Here is a 19,924-nt window from a genome sequence, read left to right as displayed (position 1 = left end):
GCTGCAGTGGAGGACACTGGAATAACCAAAAGATCAGACGTTAAAGAACATTTTCTTATATTAAAACTTTTTTAAATGCTCCCGTTAAACATTTGAGAGATATTATGAGAGACCTAAACCCTTTAATTATTATCCTTCATCCTCTATTTAAAATAAATGAAAATTGGCTGATGAATTCATGATCTCCCCTCCCTTGCCATCCTCTGATTAGAGCCCAATATGATGTCCTCCTGGGAACATCCCTGCCACATGCCCAGTCTCACTCTTGGAACATAACAAGACACTGGCCCCCGAGAATCCACCCCGTGTTTTTTAAGTGAGTCCCATGTACAATGGGATTGGACTCTGGGAGTTTAATGAATGCTGTGTAGATGTCTATCCAGCAATAAAGCTCATAGTTATCTATGTTACTACCAAATCACAGGCACTCAATTTAAGGCGCTCCCACTAACTGGAAACACGACACCCCATTTCTCAGAGCATGCTGTGTTTGCAGCATATGCAGGGAAGCCGGAAACAATATTGTATCTATACCCAATACGCTCAGGGAGCAATGGGGGGGAGGGGGAGGGGGAATCTACACATGGACTATCTCCAGATTGTTTAAGGGGCAGCAGGTATGTAGCCCATGGGGCTAGCCTGCTAGATTATGTGTTTTTCTTTATTGGTTTGATTGATTATATTGTTTTATGTTTTTGTACTGAGTAATTTCAGTAAACATCACTTCATTATATTTGGCTGTAATCAAAGAACCTACAGGCCTGTACCCTGTATGATTAGCTAGAGCAAGTTAGCAGAAGTATCTGTAACCTTGGGCATAGATAAATGGCCTACCAGTTACCCCTTTCAACTCTGGCGAATTGAATGTGTTTACCGGAATCTGGAACATGCCAGTAACCTTCAGGTACACTGCAAAAACATGGAATTAACAGCTCAGGCCAAAAGTAACACAATTTGTTACAATATTCTCAAAACTATGAATACCCTAAGATTTATCTGGGTGAGGAAATAAGATTTGAGCATGGTTGGGTAATGAGATGAATATTCAGGATAGTGCCAAGACTCTACAGGAGGGGAAACCACCATGTGGGGGTTAGATCTTTTCCTTGTCTTTGGCCTTGAGGCCTCTTTTGTTTGGGGTTTCAGCTCAGCTTTTGCAATATAGCTCAGCTACTTAACCCCTGACCCTGATCTCCACCATCTTGGGATTGAGGAACCGGACCATTGAAATTATCAGGCAGGCCAGAGATGAGGCTGATCCTTTGTCTCCCACTCCCAGGTCCCCAAGGAAGGATGTGAGTATGGTAGTTTAAGTAGGTTGGTAAAGGGATGATACCACAAGGGTCTACAGAACCGTACTAGTGCTTTGTGGCTCGATGGTTTGGGGCGTTGATAATTCCTTTATTTTAATAAAATCTCTAAAGCCTGGCTTTGTCCTCAGTGTGAATGTCTTTGCCACACACCCCAAGGGGCCGGACAAAGTATTGAACTCTCTACCTTCTCTAATTCTGTAGCCTGGTTTTGCAACAAGAACCTAAGTATCTTCTAGTCAGATCATTGGCGAGCCTATTATAATAAATGAGCCCATAAAAATCAGGTTAACAGGTGGACTTGGCCATTTGGTACATCATGGAAGTTCCACTCATTTTGTTTAAGGAAAATATATTTGCACTAGTACAAAAGAAAACAGAACTAGGTCTCTGCATTGCCATATGAGCTCTGGTATCTGTGCTCAGAGAGTGGCTACCAGGGAGCATTTTGCAGCTCTTTAAGAGCATGGCGCTATACACAGCTCTTCCCTTCCTTGCCATTGAGTTCACCATTTGCAACAGCCCCTTTTGGCACTGAAGAGGTAAGGCGGAATCAAAAATGAACTTCAACCTAAGCTCAGAACTGGAAACAGGGGAGGGGGTGTGCGTGGAGACCTGCAGCTCATGAATAAAGCTAGAAAGACCCGGTTGGGTGTGGAAGGCATCTTCTTAGCATATGTGCAACGTGCCTCAGCTGGCAGGTGACGGGATTCATCACTGAACTCGGTGTGCTGGTTGGATCATTAGCTTCCCCAGGCCGCATACTGACGGGAGCGCTACATGAACGATGATCCATGCCACACATAGAAGGCATTAAGGGGGCTGAGCCAAACCTCAGAAGCCTGTATCAGATTCTATGCAATTTTAGATGCGCTAACATGCTACAGACTAAATGATAATGAATGAGAGATGCTGCAGATTTCCCCCTACAGGGATAAATAGTTGCAATCGGAGAGAAATGAGGGCTAGTCAGCCGATACCTAGAATATAAATGTTCCATTCTGGGCATCATGAAGTTAGAAAAAGTAGAGCCCCCATCTTCCAAACTTAACATTAAGCAGCCAAGTAAACAGCTTGATTTTCAGAGGCACAACCAACCAACCCCAGACCCAATGTTCAGCACCCCTGAAAAAAAATCAGGCTGCATTATAAGTGCCTAAACATGGGTTTGGATGGCTACGGGATAAATGGCACCAGGTATCAGAGCAGTTTTGTAAAACAGTTTATTAAGAGATCCCACAACAAGCCCCGTAAGTGCAGGCTGAGAGTCCATTTCCATGCCACCAACACTGGCAGCCCTAGTCTCATTTCACACCAGCTTTCTCCAAGTCCTCTGGCAGGATGCGGCCCTTCTTCCGGGCCTTGTCCTTCCTGCGCTCCACCTTGGCCACCTTCTTCTTGTGGATGTTCTTACGCCGCTTGTCCTGCCGCTGCTGCATCTTCTCTACCACATTCTCTGTCCTCTTCTCCCACTGCTTCTGGCGCTGGGCCTTGCGCTTCTCCTTGCGCTTCAGGGCAGCCTTCAGACGTTCCTCGTCATCGCGGATCTTGACGCCTTCTGCTTTGTAAAGGACGTTGGTCCATTTCATTTTATTTTCCAGCTCCTGGGCTTTCTTTTGGTCCTTGTCCTTCAGCTCCTCCAGTTTGCTCTTCCGAGCTTCCAGCCTGCTCAGCAGCTGCTTGTAGTTCTTGCCGGTCAGAGGGGTAAGGTTACCCTTCACTCTCTTCCTCTTCTCTTTCTTCTTCTCTGTCTTGCTCAGCTCCTCCTCCTCACAGACTTTGACCTGGTTGAAGATGATCCCAACCTTGCTCTCCTCCTTTGCTTGCTGCGGCTCCACAGCTGCAGCTGCCTCCTGGGCTCCCTTCTTCTCCATTTTCTCCTTCATCTTCAGCTCCTTTTTTCGGCGCCTCTTTCTCTCCTTCTCATACTTCCTTCGGCGCCTCTTCTCCAGCACAGCTGGTGATAGCTCTTTAGTGCCACCCTAAAGGAAAGGCCAGAAGAGGAAGAGAGGCTGTTGTACAGAATTTAGATATTACAGCTGAGATGACTACAACTCCCTTGATTTACATTTCCCATAAGTGCCTTAAACATTTACCATCTATCACAGGACCATCTAAGGTTAGAAGTTATGGGTCTGACTTTCAGAGGTGCTGAGCACCCAGAACTCCAACTCCAGCTGTACATCCCAAATCTCAGCCTTCTGGGAGTCTCCTAACCTTCATTCTGCATACATTTGTGAATGAGCTTCTCCCTTACTGTACCTGGCCTCAGACTACATGGAGTCCACAGACCTTGGGGTTTCCTCAGCCTTTGATTCTGGCGCTGTTTCACCTCTCATGAGATTCCCACCACAGTGTTCCTCCTCTGGTCGGGGTGATGTTCTCCTCCAAGACTAGCCTGTATGAACTGGCTATAAAAGAGGTCTATCTAGTTTCTCTAGTCACTCTGGGCCATACACCACCCTCAACTCACGCACAAAACCCTGAATACAGCCCCAAACACATCACCTTCAATGAGAATGAATTCCCTTCACAGGTCACTTAGCGAGCTCTGGATATTGCAGGTTGGCCACCCAGCTCCCTGTCTCCCAGCAACAAGCTGCACTGTGGGGGGAGGACGACAACGACCAACCAACCTATCCAATGAATGGCTAATGCCCTTACCTGACCAGAGACTTCTTGTATCTTCTCATGTAACCTCTGACGCAAGATATTCACGGCAGAAAATGAACCCGGATCACTTTTTCCACCTGGTAAAAAAAGGAGGGAGAATGAAGTAATTCACTTAGAATAAGGCACTAGCCACATAGGAAAGATCTTTGACAGTTTCCAGTGGGACCCAGGAAGGAAATGCAAGACACACTTTCCTCAGAAAAATTGCATGGTGTCAAGTATCAGGGGGTAGCCATGTTAGTCTGTATCCACAAAAACAACAAGGAGTCCAGTGGCACCTTAAAGACTAAACAGATTTATTTGGGCATAAGCTTTCGTGGGTAAAAAAACAACAACACTTCTTCAGATGCAACCTTATGCCCAAAAGCTTATGCCTAAATAAATCTGTTAGTCTTTAAGGTGCCACCAGATTCCTTGTCATTTCCTCAGAAAGGAACATTTCTTTGGAATTGCCTCCCCTCCATCTCTAACACGACTCAAGGTGGTTGAACCCGGAAGAACGTTTTAGCACCATCCGGCAGCTAGTTAGTTTCTCTCTCACGCATTTAGTGCAGCTCTGAACCATCACACTTGCAAACACTACTGGGAAAGTCTAAATCCAGACAAAAGCCTTTACATTGAAGAGTGAAAGGGGGCGGGGGGGAATCATGAAGACTCTCCTCTCCATTCATATGAAACGCGCCCTTTCGAACACAGGCCTGTTTCACCTAAAAATTCGATTGACCTAGCTACATTGCTCAGGGCTGTGAAAAATTTTACACTAACCCTCGTTGTAGATGCAGCTAGGTCAACAAAAGAATTCTATTGATCTAGCCACCACCTCTCGGAGAGGTGGATTAACTACATCATCTACACTACAGCTTCACAGTGGCACAGTTGTGGCACCATAGCTGTGCAGCTGTAGTGCAGACATACCCGAACTCCTCAATACGTTAGGGCAGCATTTCAAACTGCGGTTCAGGAAGTTGCCTCTTTAACATTGGTGAAGCATCTGCAGAGGGACTTGGGGAGATCAGAGCAGCAAGGGCTGTAAGCAGCTTGGGGAGATTCCAGGGGGTGCCCGTAAATGAGAAGTCATACTCCCCGGCAGTGGAAACAAAGAACCAAGCAACACGGCGATCAAATTCAAGTGAGTTTATTTTCAGCCTCTCTCCTTAGCAACTTGTGAAAAAAAAATCACTTTTTCAGGTGACCAAGCACTCTAGTTGCTGCAGAGCAGGCGGGGCACTGGCACGGGTGTCAGCCACACGACAATCTCTAGTTGATGAAGTGACCCACAATATGAAGAGTTTGAGAAGCGGTGATTTAAGGGATTTATGTTTTCAGAGACCCACTACTAACCACCTTGTGAATCTGGGTGTCTCTCCTCTCTCTCTCTCTCTCTCACACACACACACTCTTCACTTCTATAAGAACATTTAATGAGAAAAATATTGTATATTCTGCTGAAGGATTTCTAAGGGTTTTGCAAATTAAATATATTCAGTGTACCAGGGAAAGGCAGCTACCACTGGGTTGGAGAGCATCAACTATACTACACACTACAAAGGACTGCAGAAAAGGACTGCAGAAAAGGAAAATTTAAGCTAAATATCTGCTCCATGCAGAAAGAACTTTGTTGGGTTTTTTAAATCTCTTTCTTTTAGAAGATCCCCAAACACAGAACTTAAAATGACATAGCTGGGAAGAACAAGGGCTGAGTTCTACCCCATTAAGATCTAAACCATGGCTCCAGGGAATCTAGTTATTCCACAGTAGTGGTTTAGTCATTAAACCATCCTGCTGTACAACACACGATCCACATTTCATTTCTCCCAATTGAGACAGTGAAAAATCAGTTACTCGGTTTCCATTTTGTCTAGAGTCCTACAGGTGCTGTGGCAGTGTTTATTAGTTTAAGAACAATTGTTTGCGTTGGAATTTAGATTTTTACAAATTCATGGAAATATTTCTGTCAATTATAGGATTTACAAAAAGCTTCTACAAAATTAGATTAGATCTGAACCAACAGCGTCTCTTTCCCCCCCTCCAGTTACAGACAGCTCTCCTTTGCACCTCTCCAGTAAGTGTACCCAGCTGCAACATTACAACTTGCTTGTCTTGAACCTCACACCCAGTTTGCAGTCTGATCTGAGCAAAGGATAAACTCAATACTCGTGTATGGAGACTGGGAACAGTCTTCCCAGTCCCAGTTTGTTGGCGTGGGGAAGGAAAAAAAGACAGGGCTCAGCTCAGCCAGATTTAGCCTGTGAATCGGCCATCCGAACCCTCTCACCTGTAGTTCTGTTCTCACTTTTGCTCACTGCTGTTCCAGTTGGAGCAGCTCTGCTCCCATTGGGCGCTGTCTGTTCGGCTGGAGTAGGTATGTTAAGATTAGGTACTGCCTGCGTAGCTGGAGGGGCATCTGCCTTCTCAGCTTGCTTTCTAGGTTTCTTTCTCTTCTTTTTCTTCGGCTGGCTGCTAGCCTCTCCAGACCCAGCTCGCTTGGAAGCTGAAAGGCACAGGAAAGGTTTAGAAAGTAATAGGACAGCTCTTTCTTCACTGTCCTCCTCACCAACCACATATTACTGAAAATTAGGAGCCCAGCAACATACTGCATTTAATTTTAATGCTGACATAAGCCTCTCTTTAGTTATGGGATTTAGATGTTATCTATGTTCAAATGACAGACATTAGGAGAACCCAACTACACCCCAGTTGTGTCCTATGTCCCCGGTCCAACAACTATTTAAACACGTGTATAATTTTGTGCACATGATCAGCTGCACAGCAGTCAAGGGGGCTAATCATGTGAGTAATACTACAGATGTGCTTAAATGTTTGCAGGATCGGGGCCCACATTACAGTACGGTTTGGTTTTTACCTACCAAGTCGCACAGACCAGATAGCCTGATAACCCTACTAAGAAAACCATGCTATAAGCCAGGGTTTCTAGAAATTAGCATCAAGAAATGGAGCCTCGTTGCATAGGACAAATAGAAATAATACCAAATGTTCTTTTCCGTGGCTCCTGGACCTGCTGCACACAAATTTTCTTAGCTAAATTCTGCAGGTATGAGTCTTTGGTGGCCAGACTAGCCATGTCTAATCCAGGTCACCTGGCGACAGCAATAAAATACAGGAGAATCTACACAGTCGTGCCCCAGAATTAAGAGGGGTTCAATTCAAGCGATGATGTGCGCCACACAAGTGTCTGTCCTTTGGACCAGGGCCACCTGGGTGAGTGCCTGGGGGATCACCAGCACTGAATGAAGTCCAGAGGCAACATCCATCGCCTTGCCCTAGATGTTGAAAAAAAGCTGGTTAATGAGAGACTGACAAGGGGTTTTATTTAACGCACAAAGAGAAATGTAACAATGTGGACTTGGGTAGCAACTTTATAACTGCACAGGGGGCAACACAGAAGAGAAGTGGGGGGAGGGAGAACTGGAGGAGGGAGATGCAGGGGAAAGGGGGGACAGCAGGGAGGAAGGGACAATAGAGGGGGCACGGGAGTGGGAGGGGCATAGGGGATGGGCAGGGGACAGCAGGGAGGGAGGGAGGGGCAGTGAGGGGGCACATGGGGTGGGCAGGAGGACAGCAGGGATGGAGGGAGGGACAGTAGAGGGGGTGGGCGGAGGGTCAGCAAGGAGGAAGGGACAAGGGGGGGGGGGCGGGGGGGGGGGGGGGGGGAGAGGGGGGGGGGGGGCGGCCGGGGGGGGGGGGGCAATGGGGGAGAGGACGGGGGCCGGGGCCCGCCGCCAGCTCCCAGACACCCCCTGCCCGGGGATGGGGCCCCGCAGCCTCACCCGCGCGCCGCCGCCTGCCAGCCCAGCCGAGCCGAGCCGGGCCCCACATGGCCGGGCAGGCAGCGCTAACCGAACGCAGAGCGCACCCTCGCTCCCATTGGCAGAGGCGGCGAGGGGCGGGGCCCGAGGAGGAAGCGCGGCGCGCGCCTTGCCGGGGCTCGGGGTGCGGCTGCCTGCCCTGGCGCGCGGGAGGGGCGCGCGCAGCGAGGCGCGCCCTCGTTGCATTAGTGCCGCGTAGCGGGTTGCAGGCAGCTGGGAGGGGCTGTGCCTGTAGCACGTTGCATGCGGTTCCCCAGCTGCATACCCCCCCCCGCCCCCCCCCGCTTCTCCCTCGCGCACTGCCCTGCCCGCTACGCGCCGTGCCCGGATTCAAGCTGAATCTGCAAATCCCTTTGAACTCTCCCTTCGGTTGCAGCTGCGTCCAAATTAAAAAGTTCTGCAACCATTCGTGTGTGTGTCCCGGAGATGTCTCTGTCCCCGTGTCTACAGCCGGAAACCAGCGGGCCTGGCTATTCCAGAATAGCTCCGCGGGTGCAGACTGGATTCCAGAATAGTCACTTTTATCCCATAATCATTTTTCTGCTTTATGAGTGAATTATTCCAGGCTACAGTGATTTTTATTCCAGAACTGTGTCCACACCGGGAGCTACTGCTTTATTGCTAAGGCTCTCAAGTCATTTTACAAGTTCATTTCCCAGCCACCAAAATTCAACCACTTCTAGGATGGGACAGCTGCCATTGAACAGTTTACAGCACAACATGGCAGTTAGGTAGGGTGAACAGATGTCCCAATATTATCAGGACCGTCCCAATATTAGGAATTTTGTCTTATATATGCAATTATATCAGTCCCCCTGGGAAAAAAAAGTCCTGATTTTTCACATGTGCTATCTGGTCATCCTCCAGTTAGGCCAGGGAGTGAGTTAAAACTACACAAGGAATTTTAGGGAGGCAGGATGTAATTATGCAACTGTCAATCGACTAAGATAGGTGTGGGTTGTGCAAACAACCTTATCCCTAATTTTGTTTAAACTGTCCTGGGAGTTATTTACCCTGAAATATTTTAAGGAAAACTCACACATCCTGATTCTAATGTACTTAACACAATACTGACAACTTCAAATGTACAAAAATCATGAGATTTTAAAAAAATAATATACTTCAGGTTATTTGTATTTGCTTTCAGGTTTCCAAGTCTTTAGGGTTGACTGTAGGATTAATTGAATGGGGTCACATTTTCACAGTAGAAACTTTTTCTTTTTAATGAAAGCTGAAATTCTCATGAAATCACGTGACTCCAGGAATTTGGGCTTTGAGAAAAAACACTAAGTATTGTAGAACCTCTGCTAAAATCATGAGAGTTGGCAACAATAAATAACCATAGAGAAAATATGTAACTAACTCTTTGTACAATGAGGCAGTAGATAATTCTGCTATGTCCATCCAGGAAGTGCACCTGTAGCTTCCAGGTGACCTAATGCACTGTGTACAAGATAACACCATGTTTATCTTTTATGAATAAAGTACCGTAACCACTGCAATGAGCACTGTTGAATCACTATGCAAGAGTATTTCTATATGGTTTTGATTCCCCAAGCTGTAAGTCCTGCTCCTCCAGTCCACATATTCACGCTCAATGCAGGTTAATGTCAGTGGAACATTAGCTTGAGTAAGGATTGCAAAACTGCATCCAGAACAGTATTTGTACTTGTGACGAAGGGAGAGAGAAAAGGACTTTCTGGTAAGCACATGTTAGGGTAGCACTTGCAATGCCGCTTTACTGGTCTTTAGAAGTAAAATAATCTTGTGAGAATAGAAGTTACTCTCCCACTCAGCAAAGCCCATCGTAGCCTTATTTGACATTTTAGCTGGATTCATGGCACTAAAGCAGTGCTCATATTAAGAGCAGTACATGAGGTTGGTACAGGGAATCCTTCTCCCCAGGAATTATTTTGGACAGTAATCTTTTAGGTCAGGCGTTTTAGTGGAACCTAAGTGGGTTAGGATTCATGGGTGCCTTTCCCTGGGAGTTGGGTGCCTAACTCTTGTTGGAAATCTCAGTCTTAGTTTCTCATAGCAAGATGTGAGGTGCGTGAAGTATCCACAGCATCTAGCTGAGAGGTGACAAATAAGATAATAGAATATCAGGGTTGGAAGGGATCTCAGGAGGTCATCTAGTCCAACCCCCTGCTCAAAAGCAGGACCAATCCCCAAATTGCCCCCTCAAGGATTGAACTCACACTCCTGGGTTTAGCAGGCCAATGCTCAAACCACTGAGCTAATGTTCTGCATGTTACCAGGATTTCACATCTGTGACCCCCAAGATGTAACACACAGACTGAGTCAAACCACTGGCCTGCGATGTAGGTGAGAAAGCACAGCAACGTTTGAGAAGGGCCCTGGGCAGCTCCCCAGACAAGCCCCATGGACCTCCTGCTTCACCTTGCACGTTTCAGTTCAGCAATAATCAACCCTTCTACAAAGCCCAACTTCAGTGTCAGTGGGAAGAGGCGCCGGAGTGGGGTTTTGCTTTGAACATTTGGGGAAATGCTCTTCCCACTACATACACACACACACACACGTAAGATTCTCACGTCACCCTCCCCTTGCAGCTGATAACACACCCTTTAAAAATTATACAAAACAAAGTTTGTTTTATTCATCCATCTACTTACAAAATAAATGGGTGGGGGGGAGGACAACCCAAGAGAGAAGTGTGAAGCTACAGTAGAATACTGACCAGGGACTTAATTGCATTCTGGGTGCAACAGTAGTTCTGCAATGTTTAGACATTGATCTGTAATGGTTACATCCCATTTCAAATACTTTCTTTCAATTATACAAGTAGAATTAGCTTAAATGACTGAACGGAGGAAGCTGTTTGCAGCGGTCCCAGGGTATGAGAGAGAAGGTGGGTGAGGTAATATCTTTTGTTGGACCAACTTCAGTTGGTGAAAGGGACAAAGCTTTCAAGCTACACCGAGCTCTACTAAGGACAGTGACAGTTGAGTACCCAGGTGCTGCTGGATAGCTTTGATTGAAGCACCAGAAATGGTTTCTTAAAAGGAAACTGCACAGAATGCTTCTTCTTAACTAAGAAACCAAAGAGCTTCTTAGCCATGAGCACCCATCAAACCCCAACTCTCCCCCGCTTTGATTAAACAGCACTAATCATTGCCCAAAAAATTAACTTCATAGCAGCTTCATCGACCATTTGACAGAAACATGTAGTCTGAGCACCCACTTGGGAGCCAGAGTGTCATTAATTCTAATTCTGGCCCTGACACTGCCTCCATCTATAGCCTTGGGCAAGTCACTGCACTGCTGCCTCAGTTTCCCTTGCACTTCAATGGGAATAGTGTTTATGTCTGTGGCAAGGGTGTTCTGAGGAGTCCAGGTAGCTTTAGCTCTCCCATCTCAGTAGTTTCTGAACACAGGGATTCAAGTTTGCAGAGCACCTTGAAGGTGAAAAGTGTTATATACACATACTAAGGAGGTTATTATTTTTGTAAACTACAGCAGAAGTCATTTTAGTGCCACCCCACCCGAGGAAAAGGCTGAGAATACGGATATAGGAAGCACGCAAATGTTGATTAACTTGAGTCTTAGGAAGAAATAAATACTGAAAAAAAAAACCCCACCCCAAACCTTGACCCACATTTCCTATTCAGAACCAGAATACAATCGATTCCTGCATAGCACAAGAACATGTTCCCAACCCGGGATTCACATGGAAACAAACTCCATGCTCCTAATGGTCTCTACATGTAGTCATCATGTGGTAACATAAGACAAATCCTAGCTCAAAGTTTCTACAGCAGTCAATTTCCTAGTGTCCTATTACTTCTACCATAGCCCTCTGGTAACCCTTTCTCGGGTGTGGCTCAAGAGGTGAAGAAGACACTGCTGCTATCCAGTGAATGGCAGCAGCTGACCTGCAAACACAACTACAGTACATTATTCCGGGAGTAGGAGAAGGTTGGCTCAATACAGCAACTGGGAAGACTCCATCAGCTCAGCAGGCACGACATCCTCTTCAGGAGTGCTCCGTCGGGCCTGCCCCGTGCCCGTTCACGTGAGGGTGCGATGGGGTTGAGCTCTGAGGAGCCGCAGTGCTCTGCTCGGCCGTGGCAGCTGCCAGAGGCATGGAGAGGCCTTCGGGGGAAAGCACGGCAGGGTCTTCTCTCCAGTAGGCTTCGCACAGAGGAAGATCATTGGTGTCACATAGACTGTAGCTTTCCAGAACAAGCCACCCCAGTAAGGAGAGACAGCGGGTGCAATCAGAGAGGGGAGGGGGAAAAAAAGAGGGGAGGGGAGAAAGCAAGACAGAAGCAAAGCGTTAAGAAAATGGCAAAAGCGTCCATGGACATAATGTTTGTGGATTATAAACTTTATCATGAGTCTCATGACACTGATGTTCCCTAACAGGGCTCGGGCTGGTGTGTGATCTCACTGCCCTGGGAAGGAGCAGGGGTCGTGTCATTGAAGCCAGCGGTGTTACTCTAGTCTGAAATTGGCATGTGGGTCCACTCTAATTCCCATTCAAGTCAAAGGAAAGACACCTGGGGCAAAATCCCAGCCTCATTAAAGTCAATGGTAAAACTCCCATTCACGTAAGTGGGGCCAGGATTTCATCCCTGGCAATTTCACTGAGAGTTAGCTCTGGACCCAACTGAGAGGAGAATCAGGCCCTTTGGCCCTAATTTTGCTAGTGATTTTGGGTGCCCAGCTTAATACACCTGACCCTGATTTTTTAGAAAAGCGGAGTGTGCTCACACCTCCAGCTGCTGGGAGCTGCGAATACTTTGCACCTTTCACACTCGGGTCTAAGATCTAAAAACCAGCAGCCACTTTTACAAGTTTGGGCTGTAAGTGTTTAGAGTCAGGATTATTCTTGATTTACCATGGGGCAAAAAAACCAAACAACTTCCCCTGCAAAAACAGAAACAAATTATAAAAATACAGGGGGGGGGGGGGACTTTAAGTTCTTTCAAGGAGCATTACTAGATTGTCACTGAATTGTTTGGAGGTCTGTATTTGTAAGATTATCATTCCATTCTTTTTGTTAAGAACCAAAAAAACCTCAAAGCCTCTATCCCCTTCTCCCCTGCTCTAGTGTTATGACTAATAGCTAAAAAAGTTGTGCACCAAGAAAAGGACAATCGATTCTCATGCTGCAGGATCGCTGTAAGGGTCAGGAAACCCCCCACCCCCATCTCTAGCATTACCAGATTGGCAAAGATTTATGGGAGATTTATGCCTTCTCCTGCAGCATCTTTGGCCAGATTTTCAGAAGCGTTGATCACCTGTAGCTCCCATTAACTTCAACAGGAATTGTGTGTGCTCAGCTCTTCTGAAAAAGCAGGTGACGGTGGTTGACCACTGCAGGGTATAAGATTAGGTGGACCAGTAGGGTGAACAATTATGACAAATCCTGTGTTCCTAAGCTAGTGGCCATCTCTTGTCCCTGTAGTGCCCTGGGTCCTGCTCTGAAGTCTGAGGTGGATGCACAGTGGCAGGGCTATAAATCAAAATAAAAATAGAGGAAAAAAAAATGCTGGAAGAGAGGAAGGAGCTGCCCATGCAAGAGACACCCAGAGACCGAAGTGAGTACTGTAACAGGAAATAGCTTATGTTCAAAATAAACCCAAGAGGTCCAGGGATTTTCTTGTTTCTGTTTTATTTACCATTAATAGACTCAAATAGAGATTTATGGGAAATATTTTAAAAGTAAAATATATATAAAAAGAGACTGAACACTTTGAACTGAAGAGACGTGTCTAGCAGGTTGAACTCCAAACCCACCCTCCAGTCACCAAGCCACGCTTTCAGAGAGACAGGAGTGTGAACCAGGAATTCAGAGCTCCGGCCACAGGTGGCTGGATAAGGCAAGCTGGAGTGCACGGGGCTACAGCTTTGGGGAATAAGCACAGGAGGAGGTCACTGATTTAAAGCACTTGGTTTTTGGCAGTTACAGAGAATTCACCCAATGCCAAGTCAAATCATCTCTTTTCCAGTAGTCACCCCGCTAGGTTTGCTAGAGAGAAAGGGTGGGTGTTTAGCATCTGGGGCTTTTGCACCATCACCAAGTGAGGTCCCTTCATTGGGGTATGAAGGCTTTTCACCCCATCCTTCAGTGCCTATGCAAAACAAGGCTGCCACTGAGGTATGCATGAAGGACTGGGGCCTAATTAGTCCTGAATCCACCAACCATTTCTCCTGGATCTCAGCCCCTCATGACTGGATCCCAGAGCACTAGGGTCTGGTGTCCAGCAGATCTCACACAGGAGGACTACTAAGAACTCTTCAGCCTAGCATCCGGGTGGAATACAGCTCTGGAAAGGAAGTGGGCATCTCTCCTTCTCCTCCCTTCCTTCCTTAACCCTCCCGCCCCCAAATTATATAGACCTCAAAATTTACACTACAGCTCTCCAGCCAGTAACCTGAAGTTCATAGTTGCCATGGGGCTCTGCAAGGCACCATCCAATCTCACAGTGGAGAGGCCCTGAGGCTTTGTTGGATGTGACCCCAAAGGAGAAGTTGGGAGGCGGATGCTAGGATTAAATGCTCCCCCAAGCCACACTATTGGGACCATGTGGGAAGGCACCTGCCTAGAACACAAAAGCACATGAGTTGCTTTGAAAGATTCTCGGCTTGCAAGTTTCCTCATGAAATCAGTATTTACTAGCAAAAACCCTACAGACATGCAGTATTTACCAGTATATGGGGCAAGAGTGTCTCCCAAACCCCTGGTACTGTGATGGGAGTGAGAATATGCCTTTCCAGGTGACCCAAAAGCAGAGTCTAATTCTATAGTCCTCCCACAGACAAGCAGTGAAATCAACAGGAGTTTTGTCTGCACGAGGATTTGTGGGCCCTAGAAATACACAGGGACCAGTCGGAGGCTAACAGACTGGGTGCAGAGAATGCAAGACTCTGCAGCTTCACCCAAAGGGATGCCAGGAAACAACAACGTTTCAGGTGTTAAACTCTAAGCTCTAACTATTGGGGATGGTGAAAAGCCACCAACAGAATCCAGAGATTGGGAGAGCAATTTGGAACAGTGGTTGTGTGGAATCCTACTGTCCTGCTCCCACTGAAGTCAACTGCAAAGCTCCCATCAATTTAAGTGAGAGCAGGATCAGACCACTGTAGAACAAAATGATATGCCTGATCCTAGGCGGTACAAGGAGTTGACAGCTACTGACCCCCAGCTGAGCTCTCAGAATCAGTTCCATGTCACCCTCTCCAGGTATATACTGAGTCTTGCATTTACAGCCATTTAAACACAATTAACATCCTACAGCCATGTGTAGTTTAATACAAAATAGAAACCCCTTTCTCCACAGACAGTAAAATTCTTTTAAAAAAATCCTTATGACTCTATAAAAGTACTTTGAATAAGCCACTTGTTGTGTCTATTTAAAACACTCACATTTCTTTGGTGCAGAAATAAAGATTGCATTAAATCTGTAGCCAATGGCACATGAAGGAGAAGGAAATAAGTGCTCAAGGACCAGTGGATGAAACATTAGGTGCAGCTACAGGACATGAAGCGTCATTAAAGAGACTATAGCTCTAATCTAGGCAAGATTTCTCACCACATGAGCACTTCATATTAGAAACAGAATAAGACTGGATTGATTTGGTGCAATGAGGGGAGGGAGGGGACAAAGCCCCCCTGCTCCTGCTTAGACAGTAGTTCTGCTAGGAATGATGGCTTAGTGCAGTTTCAGAGCTAGGTAGATAAGAGACCACACCAGCATGGTCAGAACCCATTGGTCCAAAGATTAAAATAACCATTTTAGAACCACAAAAGTGTACATGCCAGAGCGTCTGGTTACAATGTCACATACACACACCACAGGCTCACTTTTGGGTCACCATAACCTCACACCCCCCTGTTCGGCCAGCACAGCGGTGGATGTTGTCTATCAAGTGATGAAATAATAAAGTCCTGACCCAGTTAAGACCTGAATTTTTGCTTAGATCAGTCAGCATTGTATAACCCTACTCAACTCCCTTTCCAAAATATTTACTGGGCCTCTCACTGTCCTAAGACATCTTTTTATAATTGTTGCTCTCCTTTTCCCAGCTATGAAAGGTAAGTTTTCTTAAAATAATGCATCAATTTTAAAGGGACGCTGTTGGGCTAACATTTATTTCTAAAATACCTGCATTACCAGTAAATTATGGCCCGATTTTCAAAGTTCCAGTTGACTCGAGCATCTGTAACTACCACTAAACTTTTTTTTTTTAATTCCCTAAAATAAAATCAGCTTATCAAAGCTTATTAAAAGTGAAAGAAGTTTAAAGAGCTAGTTTGCTTTTCACCATTTATGCTGTTGATTAACTTGTTGCACTTCACTGACCTTGGACAGTGCAACCGAACTAGTCACTTTCAGATCTCATTCTGGAAACTTTCCTTTACTGGATCTCATTAACTAGCTAGATTGGGGATTGCAACCATATTAGGAAAGAAGAAAAAGTTTGTATCCACCAGAACCTATGTTCTATTGAAAGTCTTTAAAAAGATTTCACAAAAGATACATTAGGGGTAGGTTTTCCAAAAAAAACACACCAACCCTCTCACCCTGCTAGAGACAGAAAAATGCTGATTCTAAGCTACTTGATGATGTCCCTTTAGTTCATTTTAAATAGATTCCAGACAGTTGGTGGTGGTGAGCTGCAAGGAATAGGCACGTTATGTAGTTAGGACACTTGTGAAAGAACTGGCACAGAAAAAGGCTCTTCCTCATACCAGCCTGACTGCTTAGCATCTCGATGGCTTGCTTTAGGTTATAGAAGTTTGATCTAATTAAAAACACAGGTGTGAATTTTAAGGGGAAATATCCATTTAGGCTTGTGTCTTAAGGACCATCTGCTCTCCTATCCTGTTTCTCAGAAAGGGCTGGAGACAAGAGGAGGCTTGTTAGTATGGGAGTCCATGGCCCTATTTGTACCTGGAAGAGTAATATTCTTCTTCTAGTTCGTACAGGTCAACGGAAATCTCATCCCTCAGCGAGATCAGCTTCTTGTCACACTCTTCCTGCACGCCCCGCAGCTGCTGGTTACGCTGGTTAATGGCTTCGTTCACAGAGGGGAAGTCATTGAGGATCAAGAACTGCTTCAGGTCGGACACAAGCTTCATCAGGGACTCGCCAGCTCGGACCTTGCAGGGTGGATAAAATATTAAGCAAAAGGGACACAGAGTGACTTGCTGGGCTGCCCCCTCAAGCCCCCGATACCAGACTTTGCAACATGGGAGCAACTTGGCTAAAATGCTAGCCAAAAGCCTGCAGTACCAGAGAAAGAAAGCATTAGAACAGTACAGTTGTACATGTACACCAGGGGCACTATGCAACCTTCTGGCACTCTATGCACGAACAATGATGTTCTTTTGTTCCACTGGCAAGCACAGCCATCAGTAGTATAAACCCAGAACTATATGTTTTGGCACCACCCAAAGGCAAAAGAAAGTATTAACATTGCAAGCCAAGAGTAGGATTTCAGTCAGGGACCTCACCAGTTACAACTGGGCAGCTCTAAAAGTGAAAGTTGATCAGTTTGGGTCCCAACCCAAAGCGAAATCCACAGCAAACAGAAAAAATCGCTCCCTTCCTTTGCACTGGGAAAGCCACCCTGTGATGATTACACCTCTCGCAGCAATTGTCATTAGTATTCTGAGTGCTCCTCATGGATGCTGTAACGGACCACAGAGCACACAAGATCTGCTATGCAGCACGCCTGCTTGGCACACAAGCTGTACTTACGATGTTGGCAGCTCTGACGTGCATCTCGTAGTTGTCCTGCTCACTCTGGGTCGCTCGAGAGACTTGGGTTTCATCTTCAATCTAAAAATTAATTTAAAAAAGCCACGTGTCTTCAGCTCACCCAATATTCCTGCATCCCAGAAGAGGTTATTACTTTAAAGAATAGCTTGTTTCAGTTCCAACCACATATAAAAGGGGCTTTTGTCCCTGATCCCATCTAGTAGATGCTTTTGGTAGGATCAGGGTTAAGAGTGCACCATTTGTTGATCTCCCATCTTTTCCCTCATGTTAACCAATTGCTGTTCACCTCTCTGTTTTCCTTCGACTGTCTTCTTTGATTCTTCCCACCCCTGATTTTCCAGCACTCCCAGCTTGTTTGATTGGACTGTTTTTTGAAAACTGAGTAGCATAATTTGCAGCTGTTCACTAGTAACCTGCTAAAAATAACTGTTGAAAACTCAGGAGGCCAAATTTGGCATCAACCTACTCTTACCCCCTGTAAAGCTATTAAAGCCTCATTGAAGAATAAGACCAAGCTTGGCGTAGATGCAGAATAAATGCATAACTGCAGAATTTGACTCCAGGAAGTGAAAGCTTCAACTGCTGAATCTCTCTGAGCCACCTAAATCTCACTGTTCAATTTTCAAATGCAGCCTTTCCCTGTGAGCTGGATTGGTATTTCTAGCCTGGAGGGTGTAATGATCATTCTGAGCAAAATTATTACCAAATGGGTATTGACTTCATTTGCCTTCTTTCAAATACCCACCTTAGCAGTCTTGATGATCTCTGTGAAGTTATCCATGATTGACTTGATGTCATCTTTCAGCCTCTTGTTGTAGGACTGTAGGAGGGTTTCTTTACTCTGAGGCAGGACTCGTTGTTGGGACATTGTGTTAAATTAGATTGGAACTGAAAGGCAGGAAAAGATAAAGCCTGTTACAAGCCCCAGCCCAGGGGCTGGGCAACATATTACATCCTAATAATTCCAATCACAACATTACACCAGCCTATCTAAATGCTGCCTCTGAAACTCCTAATTTTACATCCGATGCATCCGAAGAAGTGAGGTTTTTACTCACGAAAGCTTATGCCCAAATAAATCAGTTAGTCTTTAAGGTGCCACCAGACTTCTTGTTGTTTTTGTAGATACAGACTAACACGGCTACCCCCTGATACTAATTTTACTAGGAGTCCAAACCACACCAAGCCAATCTCTGCTCCCTACTCTAACCAGCAAGGGCTGTAATTCTGCTCCCACTGACCAACAAGAGCAGGATTGGGCCATTATACAGTCTTAAATCTACACAACAGTTTCAACAACAATAACAAAAATCAGCTGAGAAGTTATGGGGGTCCACAACAGATATTTCCAGGCAGCATCCCTGGGGACAGGAAACAAGATCCCCTCGCTAAGGCTTCTAGTACCTAGTAGCCTGCCTGATTGCTGGAGCGAGTGTTGACACTACAGCACTGGAAGCACGACTGTGTATTAACTTACAGCACTGGAGGCACGACTGTGTATTAACTTACAGCCCTCTAGCAGGGTACATCCACCTGCAACCTGCCATGAAACAGCCACTGAGGGCAGTGCATGCTGCGGGTGCTGCTTTACTCACCTAGCTAGCTACACAGGCATTGCCACTACCCAGCCACCTCCTGGGGGTCACCAGCACAGAGCCCTGCTGCTCTCAGCCATGACGCCTGGCTTCGCTGCAATCAACCAGTTCTCATGATCATCCCACCCGCCTCCCCGGGAGTGGTCGCCTCTTCGCTGGTGATTGGCTGCCGCGGACGCCAATCCTTTGCTCTGGGTTGGGACCTGTTTCAAGTGGAGTTGAGCGAGCAGGTTTTTTAAAGCAGCAGGGTGTGCATGTGTGTGTGTGTGTGTCCCTGACGTGCTGCTTGCTCAGACAAGACTGTCTGCAGCCCCTGCTCTTTAAAAAGGCACCAATCAACTGCTTTAGGGACAAGTATCAGAGGGGTAGCCGTGTTAGTCTGAATCTGTAAAAAGCAGCAGAGGGTCCTGTGGCACCTTTAAGACAAACAGAAGTATTGGGAGCATAAGCTTTGGTGGGTAAGAACCTCACTTCTTCAGGTTTCAGAGTAGCCGTGTTAGTCTGTATTAGGGTTACCATACGTCCTCTTTTTCCCCGGACATGTCCAGCTTTTCGGCAGTCAAACCCCCGTCCAGGGGGAATTGCCAAAAAGCCGAACATGTCCGGGAAAATGGCGGCTCTGCTCCTCCCTGATTCTTCGGCTCTGTTTAAGAGCCGGGCTGCCCGAGCGCTACCGGCTTCGGGCAGCCCCCGTGCCTCCGGACCCTGCGCCGCCGGAGCCCGGGAGGGGAAGTGCCCGGCTGGGGGCGCAGGGTCTGGAGGCA

The 19,924-nt window shown here is 46.3% G+C and overlaps 2 protein-coding genes across 5 annotated transcripts in view; both read right to left on the bottom strand.

Annotated features, from left to right (window-relative positions):
• Positions 1 to 2,510: 2,510 nt before the first annotated feature.
• SURF6 (surfeit 6) lies at positions 2,511 to 7,872 on the bottom strand. Its single transcript, XM_034752059.1, has 5 exons — positions 7,772 to 7,872; positions 6,972 to 7,264; positions 6,259 to 6,474; positions 3,975 to 4,060; positions 2,511 to 3,292 (listed from the first exon to the last, which is right to left on the bottom strand). The coding sequence occupies exons 2-5, from the start codon at positions 7,063 to 7,065 to the stop codon at positions 2,615 to 2,617; spliced, it is 1,074 nt and encodes a 357-aa protein (XP_034607950.1). The 5' UTR covers positions 7,066 to 7,264; positions 7,772 to 7,872; the 3' UTR covers positions 2,511 to 2,614.
• Positions 7,873 to 10,429: 2,557 nt separating this feature from the next.
• Positions 10,430 to 19,924, bottom strand: part of MED22 (mediator complex subunit 22) — a 12,358-nt gene continuing 2,863 nt past the window's right edge. The window contains exons 1-5 of one of the 4 annotated variants that reach the window (XM_034793759.1): positions 19,161 to 19,305; positions 18,311 to 18,453; positions 17,545 to 17,625; positions 16,735 to 16,943; positions 10,430 to 12,006 (exon numbers count right to left, since the gene is read on the bottom strand). In XM_034793759.1, coding sequence (XP_034649650.1) covers positions 11,808 to 12,006; positions 16,735 to 16,943; positions 17,545 to 17,625; positions 18,311 to 18,433 — 612 coding nt within the window. In that variant the 5' untranslated portion in view covers positions 18,434 to 18,453; positions 19,161 to 19,305 and the 3' untranslated portion in view covers positions 10,430 to 11,807. Of the gene's footprint in view, positions 12,007 to 13,432; positions 16,944 to 17,544; positions 17,626 to 18,310; positions 18,454 to 19,160; positions 19,306 to 19,924 lie in introns of those variants that run through there. The other 3 variants (XM_034793761.1, XM_034793760.1, XM_034793762.1) reach the window with 3 other exon arrangements.

The sequence above is a fragment of the Trachemys scripta genome, chromosome 17, assembly GCF_013100865.1.
Source record: "Trachemys scripta elegans isolate TJP31775 chromosome 17, CAS_Tse_1.0, whole genome shotgun sequence".
Lineage (NCBI taxonomy): Eukaryota > Metazoa > Chordata > Testudines > Emydidae > Trachemys > Trachemys scripta.
This window is presented reverse-complemented; position numbering and strand designations above follow the sequence as displayed.